The sequence below is a fragment of the Lagopus muta genome, chromosome 19, assembly GCF_023343835.1.
Source record: "Lagopus muta isolate bLagMut1 chromosome 19, bLagMut1 primary, whole genome shotgun sequence".
In the NCBI taxonomy this organism is placed as follows: Eukaryota; Metazoa; Chordata; class Aves; order Galliformes; family Phasianidae; genus Lagopus; species Lagopus muta.
In genome coordinates, this window is record NC_064451.1 from 5,068,688 (window position 1) to 5,096,073 (window position 27,386).

General features: G+C 48.7%; 3 protein-coding genes across 9 annotated transcripts; 2 read left to right on the plus strand and 1 right to left on the minus strand.

Annotated features, from left to right (window-relative positions):
* The first annotated feature begins 24 nt into the window (after positions 1–24).
* On the plus strand, positions 25–5,153 carry TRUB2 (TruB pseudouridine synthase family member 2). Its single transcript, XM_048965819.1, has 8 exons — positions 25–124; positions 201–320; positions 410–484; positions 667–728; positions 916–997; positions 1,562–1,634; positions 2,027–2,163; positions 2,928–5,153. Exons 1-8 carry the CDS (start codon positions 28–30, stop codon positions 3,215–3,217), a joined length of 936 nt encoding a protein of 311 aa, XP_048821776.1. The 5' UTR covers positions 25–27; the 3' UTR covers positions 3,218–5,153.
* A 122-nt stretch (positions 5,154–5,275) lies between these two features.
* Positions 5,276–7,750, minus strand: SWI5 (SWI5 homologous recombination repair protein). The gene is made up of 6 exons (XM_048966472.1): positions 7,727–7,750; positions 7,292–7,689; positions 7,159–7,207; positions 6,968–7,080; positions 6,254–6,348; positions 5,276–5,987 (listed from the first exon to the last, which is right to left on the minus strand). The coding sequence occupies exons 1-6, from the start codon at positions 7,748–7,750 to the stop codon at positions 5,923–5,925; spliced, it is 744 nt and encodes a 247-aa protein (XP_048822429.1). The 3' UTR covers positions 5,276–5,922.
* Positions 7,675–26,034, plus strand: GOLGA2 (golgin A2). 7 transcript variants are annotated; one of them, XM_048965811.1, is made up of 28 exons: positions 7,675–7,796; positions 8,835–8,957; positions 9,288–9,368; positions 11,505–11,639; positions 12,229–12,272; positions 12,399–12,462; positions 12,931–12,990; positions 13,417–13,497; positions 15,220–15,258; positions 15,902–15,964; positions 16,204–16,297; positions 17,000–17,106; positions 17,736–17,794; positions 18,270–18,411; positions 19,375–19,464; positions 19,611–19,718; positions 19,816–19,903; positions 20,386–20,729; positions 21,499–21,612; positions 21,907–22,131; positions 22,345–22,444; positions 22,534–22,622; positions 23,229–23,382; positions 23,512–23,579; positions 24,133–24,235; positions 24,434–24,540; positions 24,743–24,911; positions 25,015–26,034. In XM_048965811.1, exons 1-28 carry the CDS (start codon positions 7,749–7,751, stop codon positions 25,263–25,265), a joined length of 3,150 nt encoding a protein of 1,049 aa, XP_048821768.1. In that variant the 5' UTR covers positions 7,675–7,748; the 3' UTR covers positions 25,266–26,034. The 7 variants fall into 7 exon arrangements, with proteins under 7 accessions (XP_048821768.1, XP_048821770.1, XP_048821772.1 ...); XM_048965813.1 differs by lacking the exon at positions 13,417–13,497 and having other exon boundaries at positions 20,383–20,729; XM_048965815.1 differs by lacking the exon at positions 13,417–13,497.
* Positions 26,035–27,386: the final 1,352 nt, after the last annotated feature.

Below are 27,386 nucleotides of genomic sequence, written 5' to 3' on the forward strand. Positions count from 1 at the left end.
GGAAGCGGCGGGGCGGGGCGGGGCGGGATGGCGGCGGTTCCTGCGGGGCTGTTCGCGGTGTACAAACCGCCGGGAGTGGCGTGGAACCGCGTGCGGGATGCGGTGGAGACGCGGCTGCTGCGCGGTGAGCGGAGCTCCGGGACCCCCCCGTAAATACACGCACGCGGCTCCGTCTCTGATTATCCTCCCGTTTCTTGCAGAGCTCAACGCGGCCCCAGCGCGGCCCCCGCGGAGCCGCATCCGCTTCCTGCCCGCTGCGAGCGCGGGGCCGCCGGCGTTGGAGGCCGTGCGGGTGCCGGTGTTGGCCGAGCACCGCCTGGGTGAGCGCCGGGAGCGGCGGGGAGGAGGGGGAGGGTCGGCATGGGGAGGGCCGGCAGGGTCCCGCGCTGACCGCCGTCTCTTTCCGCAGTTCGAGGGCCCCGCTTCACGCAGCTGAAGTTCGGCGCCGGGCACCGGCTGGACGTGAAGGCGTCGGGGGTGTTCGGTGCGAGCGGGGCGCGGCGCGGTCGGGTGTTGGGGGACATCGAGGCGGCTCTGCCGTGCCGTCCGCACGCTGCTCCCACCGCCGCGGTGCTGCGGGATGGGCGGCGGGGCCGGCGGCTCCGGCTGGGGAGCGGCACGCGTGGAACTGGCGGCGCGGCTCTAAGCGTGCCTCCTGTGTTGCAGTGCTCGGTGTTGGGCACGGGAACAAGCTCCTCAGCCACCTGTACGACTGCCACCTGAGCAAGGTAGGCGCTGCGCAGTGCCACGGGCACCCAGGGATGGGGTCTGAGTCTCAGTGCCGCCCCGGAGGCGTTCCAGAGCCGTGGGATGCGGCACTGAGGGAGGTGTTGGTGGGATGGGCTGATGGCTGGATGTGATGCTGCTCAGTGGCTCTGAAGCTTTGATGGATGACGCTCTCTGCTTTTCTTGGAGGTTTACACAGTCAGGGGGCAGTTTGGTAAAGCTACCGTGGACTTCTCAGACACTGGGAAGCTGATAGAGAAGACGACGTTTGGTAAGAGACTGAGTCGATGTGTTTAAGGAAAAATCCTGAACAGAACACAAAACAAAGAGCACTCCTGCTGAATAGCAAGGCATTTGGCCAGGTAGAATGCACAGTAGTAGAAGGTAATGCTCCAAATGCTTCCTTGGCTGCTCTTTGTGCACGTAGCCCACATGCAGTCAAGGTGCTTTTGTCCACCTGTGCTGAGTGCAGCACGCACAAACCAGGCTGAACCTTCATCCCAGCAGCTGCTGCTGGCATGGGTGGGAGCCAGGTGTGCTTATATCACATCTAGAGGTAGCGGTGAGAAGCCTTTGTGGAATTAAATCCTTCAGCCACTTGTAGGAGAAACTGGAGCCAACATCTTGAAATCAATTAAGAAAAAATGACCCTTCCTTTGTAGTGCAGCACTGTGCTGCTCATTTACATGGCACGATGAGCACAGCCTACCCCACACTGCGGCTCCTATGAACCATTTGGCTGCAACCTGCTAACACCGATGGCACCACTCAGGCTGCTGTCCTTCCAGCTTCCAGATGGATAATTGAGACTTTGTTTCTACCTTGATATTTGCAGATCATATCACGAGGGAGAAGCTGGAACGGATTCTCGCCGTCATCCAAGGAACAAATCACAAGGCCTTGCTGATGTACGTCTGTAAAAAGCATGGCAGTGTTTGCCGTGACAGCTTGTAAAGGTTTGAGCGCTAGAGCAAAGCAGACAGAAGTCACAGAGTGCTCTGCATGCTGGTGAGGGACCACTGTTAAGTGTCCTTTTTTGTGCTCTGACATCTCCAGCTCCATAGGACCTGCTGGCTGCAGTAAGACCTGCACTGTTATCTTACAGACGTGGCCAAGCACCTCCCTCCCAAACCTCCACACTGCTGCAAACAGCGCAGCATTAAGATGTGTGCAGAAACTTCATGCACGGGCAGTTCTGAGAATAACAAGTGCAGCTCTGCTTTAGTTGGGACTGCACCTATTTTGAATGCCATTGAAGAGAAGCACTCATGTCTGCTCTGTTCCTTTTCTCCTTTTCCAGGCATTCTAACATCGATATGAAAACACAGGAGGCCTATGAGCTGGCTGTGAAGGGGCTGATTCGCCCCATGGGAAAAAGCCCCCCAATAATCACTGCCATCCGGTGTCTCCAGTTTGCACTCCCTGAATTCCAGCTAGGTAGGACTGGTGCAGAATGGACTGGGGGAGGGCTGGTGTGAATGTGTATGTAAGTTGGTGAAATTCACTTTCCTGTTAGTGACCTCATGCACCATGAATTGGCGGGAGCTTGGTACCAACCAGTAATCCCTGCAGTGTCATGAGTTGTAGCTTCCAAGCTCAGCACAGCATCCCTTTGCTGGATGATCTCTGTAGTGCAAAGCCTTTTTTTTCCCCCTTTTTCTGAGAGCAATTGTCTGAAACCTTTACAGAACTGAAGATGCTGCAGCAAATCAAACCAGCTGCACACCTCCCTCATTTTGCTTTCCCTGCTACTTGCAGATCGTAGACTGAGGCAAGAAACTTTGCAAAGTGAATGCCTATGGGGCAAAATTCTTCCTTGTGCTGATATTTAAATGCAGTGCAGCTCAGGGGGCATGGGAGCGTGTTTAAACATGGTTTGCTTTTCTGCAGTCGGTCTTCTATTGCTCACAAATAATTCATCACAAAGGTGGGAAGGTAAATCTTATCCACTTTAAAATATCTAAATCTCTCTGTAATTCTGCTGCATATACAGATCTGTTCTCTAAAGCTTTAGTTTCTGGGGGGGCCAGGGCAGCCTGCAGTATTCCAGAAATGCACAATCCACCTGTGCTTTATCATAGCAATCTATTCTGCTGAACTGTTTCCTTCAGCATAAGCGTGATGGATGTCTGCGCTACAGACAAGGTCTGAATTTGTCCCATTGCTTTGCCCGTTCTAAAGGAATCTCTCTGACCTTCCAGAAATTCACTGCTTGCACGAGACCCAGCAATACCTCCGCAAAGTAGTCCATGAGATCGGGCTGGAGCTGAAATCATCTGCTGTGTGCACACAAGTGCGAAGAACGCGGGACGGTGTCTTCACACTGGATGATGCTCTCCTGAGAACGCAGTGGAACCTGCAGAGCATACAGAATGCAATTCTGAACTGCCAGCTTAGAGTGAAAACCGAGTTAGAGAAAACAATGAGCCATTGGGATGGAAGTGTTCTTCAGGAGATGGATGCTGAGGCTGCCCACGCCGCTGACAGCTGAGTACGTGCTCCAGAGGGAACATCCACATCCCCTCTGCAGCACAGCAACAGAGCCACGTGCTGACAGGATGATGGACAGCAGAAGGAAAGAGGTTAATTGCAGTTCACTTCCACCATTTCTTCGAGATGACTTTCATCAGAGAGGCATTTTTCCGTTGACAGGCTGTATAATTTTAAAGCATTGTAAACAGTTCATTAACAGGAGTTAGCTGTGCCAAAATCCCTGTTGGCTTTGGGATCGTTAGGTTGCTATGGGATACAGAAACCTCTTCCCAAATTGTTCAGCAGCAGGAAACACAGGCACCTTCTTACAGAGCTGTGTCCTCTTGATTGCACGATCTGCTTGCTCCTCGCAACCAGCAGCACAACTCCACTGCTGCACAGGTTTTTATCTTCCCCACGTTCCCCTAGCAAAAGTAGTGCCTTTGCTTTAGCCCCACTTTCAGAGCCAGAAATGAGACTAAAAGAGAGCTGCAAGGGAGGAAAGGCAGCTTACCTAAAGTCCAGCAGGGAAATGGCTGTCAGAGTGTGTACAGTGCAGAAAGAGGGACTGACACAAAGATGCTGACAACATAAGGAATAAAACTGAAATTGACACGAAGGGAAAGAGGCTGTTTTTGAGTTCAGCACTACAGACAAGCACAGTGACCCTTTAATTAAGAAAGAAAAAGCTTTGTTTGCTTTTGCTGATGAACCAGGGGTGCTCAGGGGCTGTGGTGTGCTGTGCTTTGGCAGCTGCCTGCAGGCAGAGATACTGCCTCTCCATGGGGGTTTCAGTTCTGTAATTCCACTTGTTACCTGTGAGATCATTATATGTGGATTAGACTTAACAGAAATAAGCTTTCTAAATTTAAATTAAGAACAGTGCTGTTACAACATGCAATATTTTCCTGCTATCTGCCCAGCCAGAGACTTGCTTACTTCTAGATATTTACGTACTCTAGAAAAGCAACAGAAATTACTGGTTCTATTCTTCTGGATTTGGGCGAAGACAAGCATAGTTTATCTTCCAGATTGCCCTTAAAGTACAAGGAGCAACTCTGGGAGGAACAGGGATGAAGTACCTCAGTAGCAGAGCTCAGTCCCTGAAGTTTTTAACTCAGAGCCTGGAACCCTTCCATTTTGTCCTGGGTCTCCCTGCTCTGCAGACAGCACCACGCAGCACTGCTCTGTGCCCACTGCAGAGCCTCACCAGGGGCAGTTTGCTGTTGGCTGGCTGGTTTGTGTGCATCCATCCTTTGTGGACAGCGGTCTGAGATGAGGACATCATCCCCAACAGCTCCCTTGTGCTAACTGAAGCAAAACCCAGCACTGGTTAAGCAGACAGTGTCAGTGTGACTGCGTTGATCCCAGTGCTTCTACAAGGAGGGGATGGGGGGAAGGAAACAGGACCTCTCAGTCCTTCAGTAACCTTCCATGACTTGGGCAGCAGGCTGTGCTTCATGCCACGTGCCTTACACCTCACACAAAGTGCTGGCACTGATGTATGCACTTCCCAATGAAAAAAACATCTCCCAACGCCTTTTTGCTGTGCTCTCAGCAGCAGCTTTTCTGACCACTTGTCTGATATCCAGGCACTGTGAAGAGAGATTAATTTCTTTCAAATTTAGAAATACAAAGAACAGACTGCACATATAGGCCTGACTGAAAGCAAGGGGGGAAAATTGCTTGGCAGGAAGGTCTGGGAAGTAGAAATGGACAGGACATTGAGCTTGAGGGAAGCAGGAACAACATTTGTGGTCAGAGCACTTCATCAGTTGGCACAAAGCAGCCAAACTTGGGTTGTGCAGTCACCCTCAGTCCTAAGAGCTGATGCTGAAACACTCCTGCTCTCAACACAACCCTGTGCTTAGGACACTGCTCACTTTCACTGTAGTGACTGTATTTACAATTGAGTAAACGTAATTCTGCAGCTCTCATTCCCAGCAGCAGTGCTGCCACACTGTCCCCAGTAAGTCCTCAGAAAACACTGAATAGCACATCTTAATGTTGTCTCAGAATAGAATATAGCTGAAGAATTTGTTCCCAAGTTCATTTCATGAGTCACACGCTCTCAAAGTGAATTACTGAGGGATGCAATAGCTGCTTTAATTCAGGTCAGACAGTTCAACACAATGTTCTGTTTACTACAGAAATGAAACAAAACCTCTGGATATTACAGCAGTTGAGTACAAAATTGCTGCACACTCAAACTCCTCCAGATCCAATCATAACAAAACCAAACCACCATCACAACTTCAGCCTCTGGTCCTCTTTTCTCCCCACGGCTTTCCTGACACAGCAGCTGTCACTTCACACATGCTGCTCCCAGACTTCCTCCATCCATCCAGAGGCTGCTCCACCTGCAGGTTAACATACCCAGATCGAGCCTGGATGCTGCAGAGAAGCAAAGGCTCATTGGGAAGAACTTCAGCATCAACCTTGGATTACAACCATTCCAATTAAGAAATGACGATTAGAAATAGTGTTTCTCAGGTAGCAGAGTAAACTGAAAGTATCCCAACATCCCTTCCCCACAAACAGGAATGAGTTGGTATCATCCTTAACTTGCACATTCCAAAGCTGCTGAGAAATGTGGCTGCTAACAAAATCTCTTGAAATTCAGCATATGTGCTGCTTCTGTTGGCTCTAAATGGGTACGACACCAAAACACAACGGCCCTGCAACAGTCACATCTGCAGGTCACGGCAGCCTGCGGGTCCCATGCTAGTCACTAAGCTCCAGGTCATACTCAGGGTACAGCTGCTTCGTAGTAACTCCTCGGATAACAGCTATAAAAGAAAGAAATTCCAGTGCTTTCATTAAGACAGCAAATAAGTCAGAAAAGATTTGTGTTTTCCTCCTAGTAGACTCTAAGTATCCCACAGAAGCACCCACAGCTAAGGAACCAAGAATTTCCAGCTGTGCCCCCTTCCCCACCACTTTGTTTTGTTAAGGAAGCCTAATACTGAAACAAGCTCTGCCTTCCTGGCATCAGTGTCTCTTTATATATCAAGATTTACTTCACCAAGATCTTCAATAGCCTTCCACTCCTTACCCAGTTTGCCTAGCAGCATCTGGCCAGCATCTTTAATTTCATTATACTCATGGAGCAGGGAGATGTGCTTCTCCAGTTCCTCCACGCTGTACCCTCTGTAACAAAGCCACAAAACAAAACCACTGCCAAACCAAGGATAGCTGAGGTATGCAGACCCAGCCTGGTAAAACCCCTCTGTTTAGAACAACGATTTTTAGATTGGATATTAGGAAAAACCCCTTCTCAGAGCCGTCAGGCATTGCACAGCCCAGGGAGTGCTGGAGCCCCTATCAGTGCAGATGTTCTGGGGCCGTGGGGTCGTGGCATGCAGGGATGTGTCAGTGGCACAGCGGGGTCGGGATGGAAGAGCTTTTTTCCAGCCTTCACGTCGCTAGGATTAACGCCCCTCTGCATTCGAATCAATGCCCACACAGAGCAGGGGAAACGCTCATTCAGGCCCGGGCTGGGCAGCGGTGCAATCCACGGCCTGAGATCCCACCTGTATCAGCAGCTCTGCTGGCACAACGTGTGCTGACATCAGCTAAAAAATACCCCCATTCATTCCCAATTCACACATCGTTACCGCAGCACGTGAGGTCAGAGCCTTCCCAACCAAGCCCTAGGAAAAACAACCGGGAAGGAGCTCCGTGCTGCAGCTCACGGGCCCCGTAACCCAAAGCACGGCCGCAGTACGGCGCAGCCAGCCGGGCCGTAACGGAGCCCCGCGGGCCGTACTCGGACAGCAGCTGCGCGATCTCCCGGTCCAGAGCGCGGTCCTTTTCCTTCAGAGCTTCGATGTCATCGCACGGCGCTTCTCCGTCCGCTCTGTGCGACGGTGCGGCCGGGAGCTGCGGGAACAGAACGCGTCCGGCGGCCGCTAACGAAACCGCGAGCCGCCGGGTGAACGGGGAGGGAGAGCGGCTTACCGGAGGTCTGAAACCGGCACCGCCGCTCCGCCGGGAGCCGCCGAGAGACCTGAAACAGCGCGGAGAGCCCCGCGTCAGCGCAAGACGGCGTCAGCGGGGCGCTGCGGGACGGCCCGAACCGAACCTCTCCTACCTCCGCTGCGCCGGCGGCGCCACGCGCCCCGAGGGGGAACAGCGCTGCTCCGCCAGGACCGCCGCGTCCCGCACGCACCGCCGGCACGGCGCGGGGCACGCCGGGAACCGGATGTCGGCACCGCGGGGCACGCTGGGAGTTGTAGTCCCGAGCCCGGCCGTGCCCTCTCGGCGCCGGGGAACGCATTGCCGTGCCGGGGGCGCGCCGAGGTGGGGAGCGGCGCGGCGCGTAACCACGTAGCCGTCCGCCGTGGGCGGGCCCCGAGCCGGGGAGCGGGGCGGATCCGGCCGCCATTCGCGGCCCGCAGAGGGGGAGGTGGGCCGGGCGGAGAGCGGAGCGGGGCGGAGGAACGCGGCCGCCCCCGGGCCCCGGGGTGGGGCGGGCGCTCGGGGCGGAGCCTGGCCGCCCAGCGCACCGCGCCGATCGGCGGCTGACGTGGCCCGGGCGCGGGGCGGACATGGCGGACGGCAGCAGGCAGAGCAAGCTGGCGGCGGCCAAGAAGAAGGTGAGGGCGGAGGGCCGTGCGGGAACGGCGCTGGAGGCCCAGAGCGGTGCGGAGAGGCTCGGCTCAGCCCGGCCCGGCCCGGCCCGGTCCCGCAGCGCTCCGCGGCGCCCGGCGGTGGGGGCGGCCCGTGGGGGCCGGGCCTGCGCTGCTGCGCCGCCTGCGTTCCGTGTCTGCCGCTCCCTTTCCCTTTTGGGTTTCTTTTCCATATCTCTATTTTCCCTTCTTCTTTCTTTTTTTTCTTCTCCTCATTTCTTTTCCCCTTTCTGTTCCCTTTTTTCCTTCTCGCGGGGCAGCTCGGCCCGCTCCGTCCCGGCGCGATGCCCTCCTGTGTCAAAGTCAAACGAATGGGAAAGTGCCCTGGAGCAGCTCGGGCTTCCATTTTGAAATCCTCCCGAGGATCCTTTTCGTTCCGGTGCTTTTCACCTTGACGTGGAAGCGCAGCCCTGCCTCCATGGCCGCCCTCGGGGCCGCAGGAACCTCCGGAGCATCGGAACCCCGGGCTGCTCAGAGCCTGGCCAAAACTGCCTTTAAATCGGCATCCGTCGCAGATTGCTGCTCCCCGCGGCCCGCAGTGGTGGCAGCGCCGGTCTCAGTGCGTTATCTGGAAGGTTGTTCTCCTTCTTCAGTCCTTTCAATGTTCTTGCTACATCTTATTGCCAGACGCGGCTTTTCCAGTTTGCATTGCGTGTTATTATCCTTTATTCCTTATTGCTGTTAGTTACAGACTTACAAGTACTTCTTCTTGCAGTATCAGCTTGTTTCCAGGGCACTTCCTCAATTGGATGCTTGAAGTTGGACACTGGCAGCCCGGTCTCTTGTCGCAGACCCATCACTCTCATTCTCACTTTCAGAGCCCCTGAACTATTTTTGATACATATACATTTTCTTTTCCTAGAGAAGGAGCTCTTTAAGGACAGTTTCTCTTGTCCTTACAGCTGACTCTTACCCACTGTTCTGCTGTCATTTTGTTGGTGGTGTTATATTCATGGAAGACGTATTCTGTTTGGACTTCAGGTTATTCTTTTTCTTTCCCCACAGCTGAAGGAATATCAGCAGAAGAACAGCCCTGGAGCGACTGCGGGAGCCAAGAAGAAACGGAAAACTAAAGAAGGAAGTAGACCTGAGACTCCCACAAACGATGACCGACAGTCTCCAGAGAACGTGAGCGTCCCCCTCTTTCTCCCAGATAAGCCCTCTGCCTCGTGCTCTGGTTTCCAAACAGCACAACTGGGACTGGAAGAGTTATGCAGTGTAACATGAGCGGCTGGGTTGCCTTTGTTAGCAGTTTGTGAGTCAGGGTGTGTGCTGGAGCAGCGCTGGAGCGTTCAGAGATGTAACGCAACCCTGGATGCTCCCAGAGCTGCTGTTCAGAGATGGGAGCTCCTCGGGAGCAGCACGATGCCGGTTTCTTTGGCTGCCTTTGATGGACGTTTTTCTCTCTGTCCTTTTCTGAGCCGTTTCTCTTTTCCACTTCTCTTTCGCCTCCTTTAGATTCAGAACATTCTGAAGGTGCTGGTGTCAGACCTTAACCGCTCCAATGGGGTAGCCATACCCTCATTGGACAAAAGGAAGGTGAGGCAGTGCTCCGTGTCCCTCCCAGTGACTCGCTGTCCCCTCTGCATGCTCAGCTTCTGTTTACACTGACCTTGATTTCGGATGGAGCCTTGTTCTGGCATGCCTGCTGTGTTTTGTGCCTGTTTTTATTAACATGGGGCTGTTTGTTAACATGCGTTTCCATCACTTGTAAGTGCTTGTTTCCTCCTGTTTTCTGTCTAAAAATGCAAAAAAGTTAACCGTGTCCATTGCACATCCTTCAGACAGCTGAGCTGGAAGGAAAAACAGAACAGAGTTTGGGGTGAAGCAGCAAACCAAGTTAACTGCTGAGAGATGCTGCGCTAGGAAAGAGTAGTGCCTTATTAATTTGTATTTCTCCTGGTCTGTGTGGTTGTTTTATTCAGTGCTGTACTTCTGAAGGGCAAGTTTCTGCTTGAAGTGCCTGAGCCCTGAGCAAACGGTGTAGTTATTCCAGCCACCCATTTATGACAGGTGATGAAACTTGCACAGGCGATGTACAGTCTGGCAGGTACCACAGTTTTAAATATGTCTAGGCAGGAAGTCAAGTATTTCGAGTACAGCATTTACTGGCTTGAGTGTCTTCCCTCACTCCTGGAGAAGGAAGGGCAGGAAGAAGTCCACTGAGCAATGGAATGCGTGCAGGTGTAACTGGATCCTGTAGGCTGTGTGCCATCGCAGAGCTTAAGTGACAGGAGGACCTCCTGGGAGCTCCTTGTTATTGTGTGTATTTTTATTATATTTACATACCACGTTTATTTTATTACTTACTTACTTTAAAACTGTTTATTGTAGAGGCAGAAGGAAGGCATTCTTCTGGTTGTGTTGCTGCATCTTCAAGTGTTAAGCGAAAAGAATGTTCCAATCAGAACAAATTAAGGATGTGTTTTTAGACTTCTGGGCAGAAGTCCACGTGATGTTCTACATTTATGATAGCCTGAACAAACAGAGGCGAAGCAACCTGTACCTGAAATGAGCAAGGGAATTCCTGGCTTTCCTTTAAGCCCCTAAAACATGTCGCTCCTTGAGAGCACACGTGTCTGTCCTCCAGAAAAATGATGGAGGCAGTTCCATTTGTTCCCCTCTGCAGTTTTCCAGCTCATTACTCTCATTAAATCTGCCTTCACTACTGCTGTAACCCCGTGGCTGCTTGATTCATGAATGAAGTGCTGAGCAGGTAAATAGGGAATGCCCAGAGTTCCTGTTTCATGCAGACTGCCAAGAACGAAGCGACTGAAATAAAAAGGAGCTCTTTCAGATGGGTTTGCAGAGAACTGCAGTGCATTGGTGGGGCTGGCTGCCAAAGGACTATTGTTTGCTTTGCAGTGTCATTAAATGATGGTTTATCAGAGCTGAAGTAAAACTACTTGCCATAAACCAACAGAACGCTGCTCTGGGTTTTATGGCTGGCTGCGTGGCTGGACAGGATGGATGGAATTGTCCATTTTGCTGTGGCTTGGTGGAGGTGTTGTCAGCTGTTTTTATCCTCCCACGAATGGTGGATGAGGGCCTTCATCACTGTCCAGGAATAGTTTTTAGGCCCTTTTCTATTTAGATTCTTGTAGCTGTGGGATTCCTGCTTTACGAGGGCTGTGGGCACCTGTTCCCAGCTGGGCTCATTTTGGCCTGTTCCCAAATGTCCTGTTTCTAAACGTCTGGTTCATAGCTTGTTGTTTGGGTGTGACTAACCTGGTTGTCAAGCAGTCATTTGCCTGTTCTCCCCCACCTTAATTTGCACCCAGTGATCAGTGTTTTCCCCAGAGACACGTGAAGGGCAGTGCTGTACACAGCAGTGCTGCCATCTGGCTTTGCCCACTGCTCACTTTTTGACAAATCCTTTGCAGGAAATCCAGTGTGTGAGCTTGGAGTAGGGAGATGCTGTCAGCCCTCATTAGAGAAGTGGTTGTGGTGATGGGGCAGTTCTTCAGACTGGATCTACAGGACGGAGGGCTGGGATGACTTTGGGTTGTGGGTTGATGCCGTTTGCTCTGGGGAGGACATAGATTCACTTCCATGTGTTTCTACATGACTTTGTTCACATCTGTTTCTCACAGGCCTGTAGCAGGGTGATGTGTCCATGTGTGTTCCCTTTGTTCTGCACGTAGGCTGTAATTCCTGTGGTGTGTTTTGTGACAGGCATACTTTGACAGTGATGTTGCCACTCGTAATGCTGACCAGCTTGCTGCCGATGTCCCCGTGCTATCTAACAGCAACAGCCTGCCTACCTGTGCTTCTGTCCTGCCTGCTCCTGGGGGCATGCAGCTGACACAGGTTTGTGAGTCACCATCAATATCTCCACACTGGTTAGCCATCCTTTTCTGAGAAAGACAATCCCCATAACTAGCTCACGTTGTCTCCTGTTAAATATACTAGGTTCTCCACTCTCCTGATCATCATCATCTGTCTGTGAGTGGAGGGTACTAGCATGCACACATCCCTGCTGCTTCCAAAGCTGCAGTTCTCCTCCCCTTCTCTTCTATTTAATTAGCAGAAAACACTCTTAATAATACAGAAGATCTCCAGCTAGCTGGAGCAATCTGCATTTCCTTTCACTGCATAAAGATTCCGTTGAAGTTTTTCCAGCAAAGCACAGCTGATTATTCAGATAAATGGTAACAGCAAATACAACACCAGTAACACTTAAGCCTCTTAATCCCAAGAAGGCTAGGCACTCAGTGCTCAGAAATTATGGGCAAGCTGGAAAATGAGCTGGTTTTCTGAAGCTGATCTTTCTTTGGGCAGCAGTAATTACAGGTGCTGTGGAACCTGAGCCCAGATGCAGTCGGGCCTTAGGGACACATTCACAAACATGATTCTCAGCTTTTCTTACAGGCTTGTAATCTTTTGTTTTAATCCACAGATTCATGAAGCTGAGGATCGTAAAAACACTTTGGATGAGAACAGGTGAGTGTGTTTGCAGCAGGATCCCAACGTGTCCAACAGATAAAGGTTTGACTGCTCCCACTGCTGTACTGATCAGAACAGTTCTCTGGGAGGAGTGTTCACCATGAGGCCCTTCTTTGTCCCCAGGTCTCTGTCATCAACAGAAAGTCTCCGCCAGCTGTCTGAACAACTCAATGGCCTGGTTTCTCAGGTACAGCCTCATTTTGGTGCATCTGTCCCAGTAATTTTTTGGTGTCTGGTGCAAATCTTTAAGCAGCCAGCTTAAGAAAACACTCTTCAGCGTCAGAGATGCCTGCAGTCATCCTACTGGACAATGAGATATTGAAGCATTGAGATGCTAAACTTCCAATTTTAGGAATGTTAAAATTTCAGCAGTAGGAAGAGGAGCAGAGTGGGTGAATGAACAGCGTGTATTCATGGGAAGATTAGTCTTGATTTAGTGGCAAAGAGCCTGAAGTCAATCTGCCCAATTCGTATCAGCTTGCCACAGGGCCAGTCTGCATCTATGCTTAGCTAGGAAAGTGTTTTTTCTGTGGCTGTCTGTGGTACTTGGAAGGGAAATGTGCTATAAGAAATATTATGATAGTCAGTTCTTACTTGATAGTGATTTATTGCCTGGGGGAATAAAACTGACTGACTTGGTCTATTTTTCTTCTAGTCTACGTCGTATGTGAATGGGGAAAGTGGTGTTTCTTCCACTAATATTAAGGAAATGGAAGTAAGTTGTCTTGAGCTTATGATTTTATTTTCTAGTCTAAGCCAATTGTTGGGACAGTGCTGATGAGACCTGACTGAACACACAGTTCACATACGTTGTTGTTCAGTGCTGCCTTCTGCTGTACTCAGGTAGTTGTGGTCAGCAGCAGTAGCCAAGATACCTGAGGGATTTCTGGGGGGTTTGGGATTCATTTGGCCTCAGTGCAGCTCTTAGTATTGATTCACTTTTATGTCAAAAAATGCCTTAGCAGAAAGTACAAGTTAACGTCCTAGCTGCTCTTGTTGGATCTGTAGATGTATTTGGGAGATCTGATTTTATCAAACTGTGATAATGATTTGTTTTTCTGTCCTTTTTAATTATTGCTTTTTTCCTCCCCTCCTCCTTTTCTGCCCCTTCCTTCTTCTCCTGCCTGCATGTGCCCATCAGACACGTTACCAGGAGCTGGCAGTAGCCCTAGATTCCAGCAATCTAACTAACAAACAGCTCATTACAAAGATAGAGGAATTGGTAAGAAACAATCCAACCAACCAGTTTGATGTTGTCTCTGCTGCTCCTCCATGCTCTCTGGGTGTCTGCAAGGTTATGGGTTCTCTTATAGCACCACAAGGAAGGCTGCTTTCACAGCACTGAGTGGAACAAAATGGGCTGTATGGGAGACCTGTTAGGAAGATCAAAGTCTCGGGCCACTTGTGGATGCATTAGCTCATCTGAGAACAAGAAGCACAGTTCTGCTGTTTCTTCTTAGATTTGTTCTGTTGCTCTCATCGTGTTTTCTGTGGAAGATAAGCATCCTGATAAATATATTGCTGGGCCTGGACTGAATCCTGAAATACAGAATTCTAGTGCTGGCAGCAGTGTGAAAACCTATTTCTGCAGGTGGTGATGCTGTTCTAAATATATTAGCAGAGTGGGAGCAATAGGTCTAAAGAGAGCCTGGGGCTGGTTTCTGATCATATCCTCAGCTTCTCTTGGCACTATGAATGAACTGCTTTGTCCTTTGCCTTGCATGGATTCCTGCTGCTGCTTTTCAGCCTTCAGCTTTAACACTGCAAGAAATGTAGCTAAGTGGACTTGTTTTGGTCTGAAAAGAGCCTTTCTTGGTTTGAAATCCTTTTCCCCATTTTGTTCCTCTCACACCACTCTTTTTTTCCAAAGTCCACCATTTCCCAGTGCACCCCACAACCCCTCCTGTGTTATTTTTGGTTTTGAGTTCTTTTGGTTCCATTCTGTTTCTGGTTGTCTTTCAGCTGGGATGCAGGGGTGGCTGGTAGTGAGGGCAGTGCTTTGTTTGCCTGCTTTCTGACAGGCACATGAAACACTCTCTGGAATTACACAGGCCCTTTGCTGCATTTGCAGTCTTGTTTTCTTTGTTCTGGCTGTGTTCTGTGTTGGTGTTCTTAGACTCAAAACCTCAAATTCATCAGCTTCCCAGCTGCAGTCGTGTTTCAAAGTGAGCTTGAAACTGAACTAGTAAGAATGGGCTAATGTCTGTCCTTTGGAAAGGGGAAACACACCATGCACGTAGCTTAGATGTGAGCAACTGCCACAAGGACAACAGCAGCAAGTAGCAAATGCTCCACTGCACCCACATCTTCACAGCCTGGTGGACAGCTGACAGTTCTGTTCTCTTTGTGCCCACGTCTAAAGATGCACTGTGTGCAGTCACTGCTTTCAAACACTTCACCCACAAGACCAAAATTGACCAGGACAGGATGGTGCCCTTTCTCTGCATTTGGCTTCAGCTCTTTCATACCAGCTTTTTGCAGAGGCCTGCCAGCATAAGGGAACTTCTGCATGATTTAAAGGCTGGTTGCCACATGGGATAAAAGTTGAAGGTCTCAGCTGAAGCACAACACCATGCTGTGGTTTTGGGTTTTTTCAATGCATTTTTGGTCATTATCCTGATGCATCAGGGTTATGATTAATGCCACAGATGTGGGGTGAAAGCGTAACTGAGGTTGGTGGATGCTCAGATGCATACAGTGCTTTTGTCGTGGTGTTTGTGAATAATGTACTGAGCAATGAAAAACGTGCATGGCATCTTCATGAAGGAAGCCCCAAATCTATTATTTTAATAGATAAGATGATCTTCTTAGTCTTCTACATAAAAAGATAACGGGAACTGTTTGCATTAATTGGGCACGTATCCTACTTCAGTTAAGTGAAAACGTGCTTCAGCAGCATGAGAACGTTTCCTTCTAATACTGATGCATCCATTTTCTTCTGTAGAAGCAGCAGAACCAAGAAGCAGTGAATCAGCTGGAGAAGGTAAAGTATCCTATTTTTGGGCAGAGATAGAAATAGATATGTTCTTCTGAAGAGGAGAAAGCATAGCGGACTGTGGCACCAGCCTATGTGATCTTGTCTTACAGAGCTGTGGGATCACTTAGGTTGGGAAAAACTGTTAAAATCATCAAGTCCTCCCATCTGCTCAGCACCACCAAGCCCTCCACTAAACAATGCCTTTAAGCACCACATCCACACATCTAAATCGCTCTGGGGTGGTGACTCCATCACCTGGAGATCATCCTGGAGTCCGTTCTGTTTGTAGCATAGGGTTGAGTGTTGTGACTTCGCAGGCTAGGCCTGGCAGATAGCTTGCTTGTTTTGATGAGAGCTAAGATTTAAATGCTCAGGTATTGAAAGGCTGCATTGGAAGCAACAGATTACAGTTTATGGCCTTGTCAGTAGTTTGCATTCCAAACATAGCCAGCATAAGGAACCTACTGTTGCCATTCTAGGATGGATAACCAATAAAGTAGTTAAAGAAATGGAAGACTGAAGCATGGCTTTTGAAAATGATGATACCGGTTGGATGCTGGAAGTACTACCAATGAATCACTGCTTTTTTTGATGTAGAACAAGGGGGGTTTACAATTTTGTGCTGAACAGGCATCATTTGTTTATACAGGAAAAGAAGGAGTTTGAACAGAAGTTTTCTAAAGAGCAAGCAGCACTGAGAGAACAGCTCCAGGTAAGGCAGAGCTTTCACTACAGTAATATGACCTGGCTGCTGTTCTTTTCTGGATTACTGAGCACTCTGCTTTATCTTGGAAGCCAACATCCTTTCAGGAGAACTAGGAGAGCCAGCTCACTAGATTGTACTTAAATGCAAGAGCCCTTTGTCTCACTGAATTATCCCTTTGTGGCAGCAGGGATGTTGTGGTTGTGAGCAAAGATTCCCTGCACTGAGCTCCTTTTTCTTTCTCCAAGGTTCACATCCAGACGATTGGAATCCTAGTTTCTGAGAAATCTGAGTTGCAGACGGCCCTTGGACACACTCAGCAAGCTGCACGGCAGAAATCAGGTAATGGACTCGGAGCACTGCAGCTGGAGCTGGTGGTTGAACCATGGATTTCAAGTCAGAGGCAATGATGGCTGCTGGCTGCCAGCTCACAGCACTCCTTGGTTCCTTAATGAGAAATACTTGGCACCGTCACCGCTTCTGTCATCATAGCTGCCCCCAGATTGGAGCATGGTAATCCCATGGCAGTTGAGGTTCTTTTGTGCATCACTGAAGCCCTGTCAGCCCTGCTTGGGCCTGGTGACGACCCCAGACTGTTCTTTTCTCACTTTTCTTCAGGTTCTTTTAAAACTCTGTTCCCTTTCATCACCCTTCCTCCCACACAGCTGTCACATTAATGTAGGTTTTACTCGGGCCTTTCATTCTCAACTAAATTTGAACAATTTGCCCTCATAGGGGAAAAAAAAAAAAAGAAAAGCAAAACAAACACAGTGCCTATAGCTCTGCAAAGGACATTTCATCATCTCCCTCTAAAACTGAGAAAGGTAGTTGCTGACAGAGAGCTTTTCTGACTTGAAATCCATGGTTTAACCAGCCCAGGGTTGCTGGTGAATCACCCATACTGCCAGGAGTGGAAGCAGGTCTACCAATTGAGAGCTCTGTGCTGTTTTAAGAGCTTGTTGATAAAGCAGAAAGTGCTGTTTAGCCTGTTCCAATAATCCCTTTGTGGTTCAGTCTCAACTGACTCTGCTCTGCCTCGCTTAGGAGAAGCTGAAGACCTTGCTGCTCGTTTACAGTCATCTCGCCAGAGGGTATCAGAGCTGGAACGCACCTTGTCCTCCATCTCTATGCAGCAAAAACAGTCAGAGAAGGTAAGAACCGCCTCTCATTATGCTTAATTAGCAGCTCTGCTTTTGGCTCGTTGCTTGTCACCACACTACTATGAAGTCTGTAGTCCCTGTTTAGAGAAGAGGCTGAAATTAACCTTGTTAATTGTTAATTAACCTTGTAAAGCCCTGTATTCTCATCAAGGCAAAGCTTTCATTCAGATTTCTGTGCCCACTAATCATGTGGCCCAGTGGCTGTCTTCACATCTGGCACCTTTTTGACGTCAGTCTTGCCAGCTCTACACAGCAGCATCTCTGAGGCCTCCTCCCAGCAGGGCCTCCATCAAACAGGCACTGCACCATTGATACCCATCCAGAAGTTTTGCAGAAATAACCTCACCATCAGTTAGTGGCATTGTGTTCAGAGAGACTGAGCAGATGAATTGCTGGCAAATCCATCCTTTGTGCAGTGTTATGGTGTAATGAGCTGCAGCACTAACCAGCCAACTGCAGTGATAGGTGAGGTTCTAAGCAAACCTGTGCTGGGGATTTTGCTCAAGTTACGACCTCTTCTGCACTAACTAATCTGTTAAAGGTAAAATAAGATAATCTTTGAACACTTTATTTGTATGGCTGAAGTCTCTAACTGAATCAGACATTTGTTTTTTCTCCAGCACAATAAAGAGCTGGTGAAGGAACGAGACAACCTGAAACTAGAACTGTACAAACAGAGGTAAGCCTGTTTTGTATATTATTCCAGAGTAATGCTATCTTCTCAATAGAGCCACAAAGCTTAGGAAGGGGCTTTGACCACGGTTGGTGAGCTGGGAGGCCAGATATTCAATGTCAAAATAATAATTTTAAAAACCAAAAGATTAGGAGGGTAATACAGCAATGGAACACAGTGCCCAGGGGGGCTGTGGAGTGTCTGTGCTTGGAGCGTTCACAACAGCTGCACAGAGCTGTGGGTAACAAGATCTGGTGGTAGCACAGTCCTACTTTGAGAGGGAGGTCAGACAAGATGTCCTGCAGAGGTTTCTTCTATGACTCTCTGCTGTAAACTTAATGACGTGGGCATCTGCAAACACAGAATCACAGAACTGTAGGGGTTGGAAGGGACCTCCAGGGATCATTGAGTCCAACCCCCTGCCAAAGCAGTGCTTTGCTTTTATACAGTGCTGCCACTTGGATTTGTTTGTTTGTTTCAGCAAAGGTAGTGAGGAAATAAAGCAGCAGAACTCAGAGCTGTCAGAGAAACTCCGCTCCCTGGTTTCTGAGAACTCAGCCATGAAGTTGGATGTGGAAGATTTACATAAGAAACTGGAAATGGCTGAACTGATGATTCAGCAGGTAATCACACTGCTGGGATATGGGAGCAGATCACACTGACCATTTTGAGACTTGTTTCCTGGACACTGGGGGCAGAAGTAAATTACTGATCTGAAAGGCAGGCACAACATCCCATCCTTCAGGAAAAGGTTTCTGTGAGCTCCCTGAGGAGCAGGAAGGCTGTGCTCTTAAGGACTTGGAGGAGACTGAAAGACATTGTGATGTCAGTCTGCAAAGAATGTGATGTGGTATGAGAAGGTGACTGAACATACAAGTGTGCAAATACAGTGACTTTTCTCTTTGCTGTTCACTGTTCTGGTTACCCAGCTGTTGTTCAGTGTCACTGAGAAACAAGTTGAGTAGAGGTGCTTGCACCTGTCCTAAACAGAGGTGAAATGGCCAGTGGCAGCTTGAAGGGAGCCAGCTGTTGGAGGCAGGCTCAAGGTGAGCCCACAATGGAAGAAACTGCTCACTTCTTGACATGTTGGTTTTAGTCAGTGGCTCAAGTTACCCACAAAATAAAGCCAATTGCTACACTTCTAGGAAAAATATTTTGTCTTCCCTGTGCCTGCCTTGCTATTTAGTCCACCGATGTGTTCCAGACCCTGGCTTTAAATTCCTGGCATGTCTGACAACCTTTAAGTTCACAAGTATTCATACCATCTGATCTGTCTCTGTACTACAGACTCTTGAAATGCAAAGTTTCTGAATGAAATGATTTGACTGAAGCCCATTTTCTTAATTAAAATTAGTAAACATAAAATGGAAGCAAGGGGCTGCCTAGTTCAGCTTGTTTTACAGGGCTAAAATCTAAGCTTTTTGATTTTAGATGCCACTTCTCTTTCAATCAACAATGAGTTGAAACATTTGAAAGAACTGTGGATGGCTATACCATGGATCAAATGGCAGGCTAAAATCAGGGGACAGGCTAGACAGAAATGGAATATTAACATTTTGCCATAACCTTTTGATTTTTGTGGGCAGTTCTCAAATCAGTCAGGGAATGTGGATGCAAACCAGCAGTTGCAGATGGCACTGGATGAGAGGGCGAGCCTGGAAACCCAGATTGCTCAGGTAGGTTATTAATACATTAAGCACATCGGTGATCCAAATCTGTAAAGAAATTTGTGTGCCAGAATACAGCCTGTGCTTTCCCTTAAGTAGTCAGCCATCCTTTAATTTATCAGTTGGTACAATTTTCCTTGTTTTGTTTCTACCAGCTTTCAGAATCGCTTCAGCAGCTCCAGGCAGAAAGAGATCAGTATGTAGAGAAACTGAAGGAAGAGGGGAGCATTTGGCAGCAGCGAGTCCAGCAGCTCTCTGAGCAGGTAACCTCACAGGCAGAGCCACAGCTGCTTCCAATGAACACAGGTGTAACATTGCACCCTGAGCACTGCTTTAACTTGAGCTTGTGTGGCCTTGCAGGTCCGCACAATGGCAGAGGAGAAGGAGAAGCATATGGCCCAAATTCAAGAGCTGGAAAGCAGTGTTACAGAGCTGCTGAGCAAATCAGGTAGGACTTCTGAAGTGGGGCTTTGTACTGCAGAGCAGCAGCAGATTAACTCTGTCCCCTCTGTGCAAGTATCTGTGCATGTACAGGTAGGTCTGATGCTCTCAAATCATGAAGAGAGCTGAAAGACTGGTAGTTCTGTGAAACCTTTAATTCTAGCAGACAGCAAGCGAGCTACTTCCAGTGACTGACCAGCAAATGGTTTATGTCTTTAGTTACCTGTCTGGCTGTACTGTCAGGCCCATGAGGCTGGGCAGCAGGATTCTTGCTGGGGCTGAGAGGGAGTCAGCAGCACACAGCAGGACACTGTGTGGTTTTGGGGTCCTTTGCTCCTCTCAGTGCCCCGTTCCTCTGGATACTGCAGCTGGTGGTACTTTCTGGGTCACAGAGTCCTGTGGGTTGGGATATGTTCTGCACAGCTCCGTGTGCTTCCCAGGTGATTCAGCCCTCTGACTGATCTGCTTTTGATTCCATTTCTTCAGCAGTGAAACCCATGGATGTTGAGCCATCTTTACCAGCAGGACCTACGGCAGCTGAGCTGAGTCTGCAGGAAGAAATCCAGCGAATGCAGCACGAGAAGGAGGAACTGCATGGGCAATACCAGGCCCAGGTCCGTGACAACGAGCAGCTGAGCCACCTCAACAGGGAGCAGGAGGAGCGGCTGCTGGAGCTGGAGAAGACGGTACAGCGCTACAATGAGGAGTCTGTGGACAGACAGCAGATCCTGGAGAGCATGCAGAGTGACAAGGCCACAATCAGCAGGGCACTGAGCCAAAATCGGGAGCTGAAGGAGCAGCTGGCCGAGCTGCAGAATGGGTTTGTCAAATTGGTATGATCTCCTTTCATGAATCTTTTCTCGCTGTTTCTCACGTTGGCGCAATCGTTTTGTAGCACAGATGTAAAAAAAAGCTACTGTCAGAAGCATTATCTGCCTTTTGTCCCTTGGGGTTATGAGTGCTCAGCTTTCTGTGGTATGTATTGCCATACCAGGAAGTGCCCTGTCATTCCTTACTCTCTCAGGTGCTCTGGCAAACAAACCAGTACCTCTGCCCAGAGCTGTTTCCTTTTTCTTCTCCTCTGCTGGCAGTCAGGCTGTTTCTTTCCACTGAGTATTCTTCCAGCTTTGCTCATGAAGAAGAAATTCTCAGCAGTCTTCTGTCCTGTTGCTGTCATTGTTTCTGTCCTGAAGCTGAATTCTTACTCTTGCTTCTTTCAGTGTAACAGTTTCCCCTTTGGGGTTATGGCATATAACACATGATCTGGTCACTGTTTTTTCTTCAGATCTTTCTGAACTTGTCTTCTTGGTTTTGAATGTCTATTGCTTTATTTGGGATGTTCATGTCACCCATCTGCTTTGGATCTGACAGGCTGTGTGATGTGCCAGGCCCCTTCTTGGCACTGTCCCAGCACTGATTTCCCCCCCCCCCCCCCCCCCTTGCTCTTCTCCCATCTTCTCAGCCTTTTTTAAAGTTAATTACTGCCCTTATTTACAGCTCAGAACAACACAAAGGATGGCATCCCACTGTATCAGGAATTTAATTTATGAGAGCGTATACTTTTGGGGCAATTTCCTTCTACAACGTTTTTGATTCTTGCAGACAAATGAAAACATGGAGGTTACAAGTGCCCTGCAGTCAGAGCAACACGTAAAGAAGGAGCTGGCTAAGAAGCTTGGGCAGCTGCAGGAGAACCTGGGGGAGCTCAAAGAGACGGTAAGCAACAGCAGTAGGATGGCAGGGCAGGTGTGCAGCAGTTCATGCAAAGGAGAGTTGGCAACTGATCAAACTTTGATGGAAAGATGGAAATTGGTGTTGGTAACCATCACGCTGGGAGCCTCCCGTGTCATCTGCTGTCTGATGCGGGGGACCAGCATGTGGGGACAGATGGTGGCTGCCTGCCTCGTTGGTGGCTTTGGGGCAGCATTGATGGTTTGGATCATGCCACACGAGTCATCGTCTTTTCTGGCAGAAATGATTTGATCTGATGGTTTGATCACGTTTTGTTAGCTGGAACTGAAAACGCAGGAGGCTCGGGCTCTGCAGGAGCAGCGGGACCAGTACTATGGCCACTTACAGCAGTACACTGTGGCATACCAGCAACTGGCTGCTGAGAAGGAGGAGCTGCAAAAGCAGTACTTGCTTCAGACCCAGCTGATGGACAGGCTGCAGCACGAGGAAGTTCAGGGGAAGGTGACAGTGGAAATGCACCTGAAGGAACTGCAGCAGACTAAGGTAATAATGAAGAGGGGCAAGTGGAAAGACTAGAGGCAAAATGCTTAATTACATGACATCCTGTGCAAGAGAGGTGAATTAGAGACAAATGATAATAGCAGAAGCACTGGTGGTTTTTGTTTGTATGTTTGTTTTTGTGGTGCTACTGATAGTTTGGCTTATGCAGGTTTTGGTGAGGGACCTTCTTACTGATATTCTGCTTCTTTCTTGCAGGAAAGTCTGGAAGCTGTAGCAAAGGAAAACAAAGAGCTGCAGGCCCAGATCAGTCAGTTAGCAGCAGAGCTGGATGGCAAGATGCTGCACAGACTAGAAGGTGTGTAACTTCAGCTGCTCTCCAGGGATGGGAGGTGCAGCTGGGCTCTCTGGGGTGTGATTTCTTTGTTCACCTCCCTTCCTTTACAGGGGATGGAATCGAAAGTGAAGTGATGTCTGAAGAAATGAAAAACCCTTCGTTTGTGATCCCAGAGAAGTTTGAAAGCCATGAAGAAATGGTGGGTCTCAATGGGTAGAAAAGCCTTTGTTCTCAGTTGTGAACTGATGTCTAGAAGAGGAGGCAGATTAAATTGCAGAGGTTCCACAGTGTGTATTAAGTTGTTTATCAGCTGTGATCCATGCAGCTGAGGCACAGGGAAGTGTTACAGTCCCTTTTACAGCAGCAAAAGAACCAACAAGATTTCTACAGTATAGTTGAAAAACAAGCTGGAAGTCCAGCAATGGTTTTAATTACAAAGACAGCTCAGCTGGCAGAATGGCTTTAACTATTGTGATGATTGATGTTCTCCTCACTTTGGAAGGCAATTTGGAGATGGTGTTGAACATGACTAATTCTTTCTGTAAGTGTAGTTGTAACCCCACAATACTGTGATCAAACAGTTACTGTGGGAATTCAGGTTTAACCTGCAGAGAAGAAATGATTACAAATCATTTCTTGAGAATGAGAAGACATGCAGCAGTTGCTGCCTGGGTTAGTCCTATGGGTTTCCTATCCATAAATAAAATGGGGTGAACTTCTGTTATTCTCTTTACCCTGAGAGGCACATTTGGTCACACTTCACACAGGATAATCACTAACATGAGTCCTCTGAAATTCACCTTAGGTGACTTTCTTGACGTCTGCCATGTCCCAAGTGGAGAAGGATCGAGAAGAGATGAGGCAGCAGCTGGCTGCTCAGAGACAGCAGTGCAGAAACCTCCTGCAGCAAATAGCAGCTCTTCGGCAGGAGCAGCAGCATAACATCACAATGAGTGAAGGTAAATTTTGTGCAGTTTGGGTGTGGAGATGTGCCCCAACCTGGCCCTGGCCTCTGTGAAACAGACCTGTGGGTTTTGTGAATGAATCACACTTAAGCAGGAACTGTAAACCACAAACGTCCTTTCCAGATTCCACTATGGACAGTGTTCCAGTGGAGGTTCACGAGGCTTTAAAAACTGCCATGGAGAAACTACAGGTAAGCAAAGGATCTCCTTTCTGCTCCTGTGCCTCACCTGGCTAGATGTGCACCCAGTGCCAGACTCCTGGAGCACACATACATTGCAGGGGAATAAGCAGCAGATGTTCCATGGTAAGCTACTTCCTAAAAAGAGGCTTTCCTCACGACTTGTCTCATCATAGGAGAGCTTCCCCTACCCTGCCCAAACCCTGTAAGGGTCTAACACTTATCTATGGTCTGTTCTTAGATAAATAGCTGAAAAATAGACTAACTTCACCCTGCTGGGATGAAGCAGAGCTCTCCAAGAACTGCAGACTAAGTGTGACCACATTTGTGCTGGTCCAGCAATGAGAAGGCACTTTGTTCCCACAGTCCTGCTTCCCAAAATGCAGAGATGCTTTGCTGTGCCTTCTGTAGCTTTGTTCCTTTTTACTACCAAATCAGAGTAGTTGTGAAGGCAGCACAACTTGTTCCCTAGGCTCAGGCCGATGTGAGAGGAGGGTTCTGTCTTTTACACAGCTGTTCCCATACGTGAGCAGCTGAGGTGACTCATACCAATTTTTGTGTTCAGTCCCGTTTCACAGATCTGATACAGGAGAAAGCTGATCTGAAGGAGCGGCTAGAAGAGTTGGAGCATCGCTGCATACAGCTGTCTGGGGAAACAGACACCATTGGTATGTTTGCACAGCACAAGCTAGAGCTCTTGGAGCTGAGTCTGCCACGTACCAAGCAGTTCAAGTCTTGCTATCTACATAGGCTAGGCTTCCAGTCCAGGGCTGGCTGTGCTGGATCCTCATGCAGCACAAGTTTATGCTCACAGTCAGGCTTTTACATCAATCCCATTTATTCCTTATGCTTCTGTTGTGTTCCAGGGGAGTATATAGCACTATACCAGAGTCAAAGGGCTATCCTCAAACAGCGGCACCAGGAGAAAGAAGAGTACATCAGCAGGCTGGCTCAGGACAAAGAAGAGATGAAGGCAAGGAATCTCTTTTGTAGTCCTACAAACACAGTGTACTCTTGTAGGCAGGCCTGAGGGACTCCTGCACAGTGTAAACCTTATGTTGTTCTTCAGCTAGCTTTAATGTTGAAGTTGTAACAGTGGCAAAACAGCGAGCTGTAGCGCACTGTTTGTGGCCACGGGGATATGCATGCTTCTGAAGTTTCCTTTGCTGGTGCAGATGAAATTACTGGAACTGCAGGATTTAGTGATGCGTCTGGTCAAGGAAAGAAATGAGTGGTACAGCAAGTATGTCGAAGCTGCTCAAAACCCAGAGCTGTTAGCAAGCCAGAATGAAAACGCACTTCCAGTGGAGAGGCGCATCGAACTGAACGCTACTGATGGAGAAGGTAAGCTGGAGACAGGACAAGTTATATCCAATGGAATAACCCAAGGTCTCTGTGCATGGATGGGAGGAGTTACCTGCTGCCCTGTCTTGTGTGTGCCCTACAGGGTTACGAGAAGTGAATTTAGCAGAAGAAGCGGAGCAAGACGCTGCTGCTCTTCATCAACCCGGTTTCTACCCTATTGACACTAAAGCTGCTCAGCCAAGCCAAGAGGACCCTACAGCAAAGCAAATAATGCAGCTTCTCAGAGAAATCCAGAACCCTCAGGAGAGGTCGGGCTCCTTGCTGGAAAACCCCTGCATTCCGTTCTTCTACCGTGCTGATGAGAATGATGAGGTCAAAATCATGGTGGTTTAAGTAGCACCGATTCTTATTTACAGAGATTTTTCTGTGAGCCTGTAAGGACTAAACTGACTTGTATGTGCCCATACTGCTGCTCAGCACCCTTGGTCAGAACGGTGATCTGCTCTAAAAACAGCAGGAAAGAGGGACTGCATCACATGGAACTCAGCATCATTCCTTCTCTTCCCTCTGTTGCTTGGTGTGCTTGGAGCACAGGCTGAGTGGTGTTGGCTCTCCAGCTGGGCCTGGTGCAAGTTGGGGTGAAGGGACTCTGTGACTTCTGGCAAATTCCTTGAGCCCTTGTCCTGTATCCCTGACCAGCACACAGCTTCACAGCAGTGACTGAGCAGCAGCCCTCGTCCATCAGTCACGACTGTAACCTGCCTACTTCCTTCTGAGGCTCCCAAAGTAACTAACTTAACTCTGGTAACAAACTCTTGGGATGGTTGGTTTTGTTTCACACCATGCATCTTAAAACTTCCCACTTCCTTCCTCTCGCAAACCAGCCTTGAACAGCCACAGGGTGCAGGCTTCTGGCTAGCTAGGCAGCACACACAGCTTCCTGCATTCAGCGCTAGGGGCCGGGGCTGAGGGCTGCCTTTGGAGTCTTTCTGGTTACTTGACAAAGCTTTATGTGAGTAGCGGGAGCTGGGGGTGGAAATGTAACTGCACTTTGAAGGATGATGTGTTTCACTTGTGTGTGTCTGAAGGTTTTATTTATTTAAAAAAAAAATGGGAGAAATAAGTAAAAGGAAACCACTTAATAAACATGCTTTGTTTTGAATTCCTGGACTCCAGGTTATCTATTGCTTAAATGTCTTCTCCCATTTTGGTAAGAAATGTATTAAATGGGTGGAATCCAGCATCCTTTCTCCCCGCTTACGTTGCTGGCACACATCAGTACCAAACAAAGCCTTGAAGCTGAGCTCCTGGAGTAACAGCAGTGCAGCTCCCTTAGGTGTACAGACTTCAGGTGAAGCTCACAGATACCTACACCTAAAGGCTTAGGCACAACCTGCCTCTATGAAATACGGTTACAGCCTCAGCACCAGAGCTCTGGGGAGAACTGCAGCGGCCCTGACTGCAGCAGCCATGCAATCCCACAGCACAGCCCTGGGCTCGTGGTGGGGGAAGCTGAGCTGCCAAGCAGAGAGGTGCAACCACACGAATGCAGCATCAACTCTTGTATTTGTCAACCACAACAAAGGAAAAAAAGAAGCCAAACCTAAAAAAACAGCCATTCTTTCTCAGTGTCCAGGTGGCTGAGCTTTAGCAATATGGTAGGATTTTCTCTTTTAATGCCAAAAGTAGATCAAGGCTTTTTTAAATGGTTCATTTTGTCCTTTTTCCCCCCCCCCCCGCCCCCCATGAAAAGAAAAGTGTGTATGGAACAATTTGTGCTTTCCTGTGAACCCACCAGAGGAATGTGGAAATTGGTTTCTTTTTGAACTCTTCATCTGAATGTCTCCAGTGCTGTCTGTGAATGGCACAACGTGAGCTGTGTACATACTGTATCTGTGTAAAATGCTGTATATTGCTGGAGGGAAGGCTGGCCTGCAGGCTGGAGCTGCTCATAATCTGTATCATAACTAAAAAGGCAGGGGCGTGACTTAAACAGATTATTATAAATGGAATAAATATTTATTGGGTGTTCTACTCTGAAGGAGACCATTGAAGCAGCTCTGCAGGCTGGTGCAGAGGTGACTTAGCGCTGTTACAAATATGCTTCCTGAATAAACTCATTCAGATGGGTACTGGCTAGATGTGTTCTGTTCAGATCTCCTTGAAATCTGGCAAAAAACAAATTCTTCCCTATTCAAAACAAACAACAAACAGGCACAGCTCTACAAACTGCTGCCTTAGTTCTGCTGCCTTTTCCCCTTTGCTTTCATGAATGTTTCCTTGTAGCCAGAGCTCTGCCAGGCCTGAGATTTGGCTCCAGGCTTTTAGCTTCACCCATGAGCTCTGATTCCTTTTTATCCTTTTCACTTGAGATGTGTTTCCCTGACCCTGCTTTTACTCAGAGTGACCTCCATGCAGACACACAAGTGACAACTATTGCTCAGCTGACACTGCAGCTTTAAGTTACGGTACCCAAACTGCCTCTGCCTCCAAATGCTGGAGGCCAGAAGCACT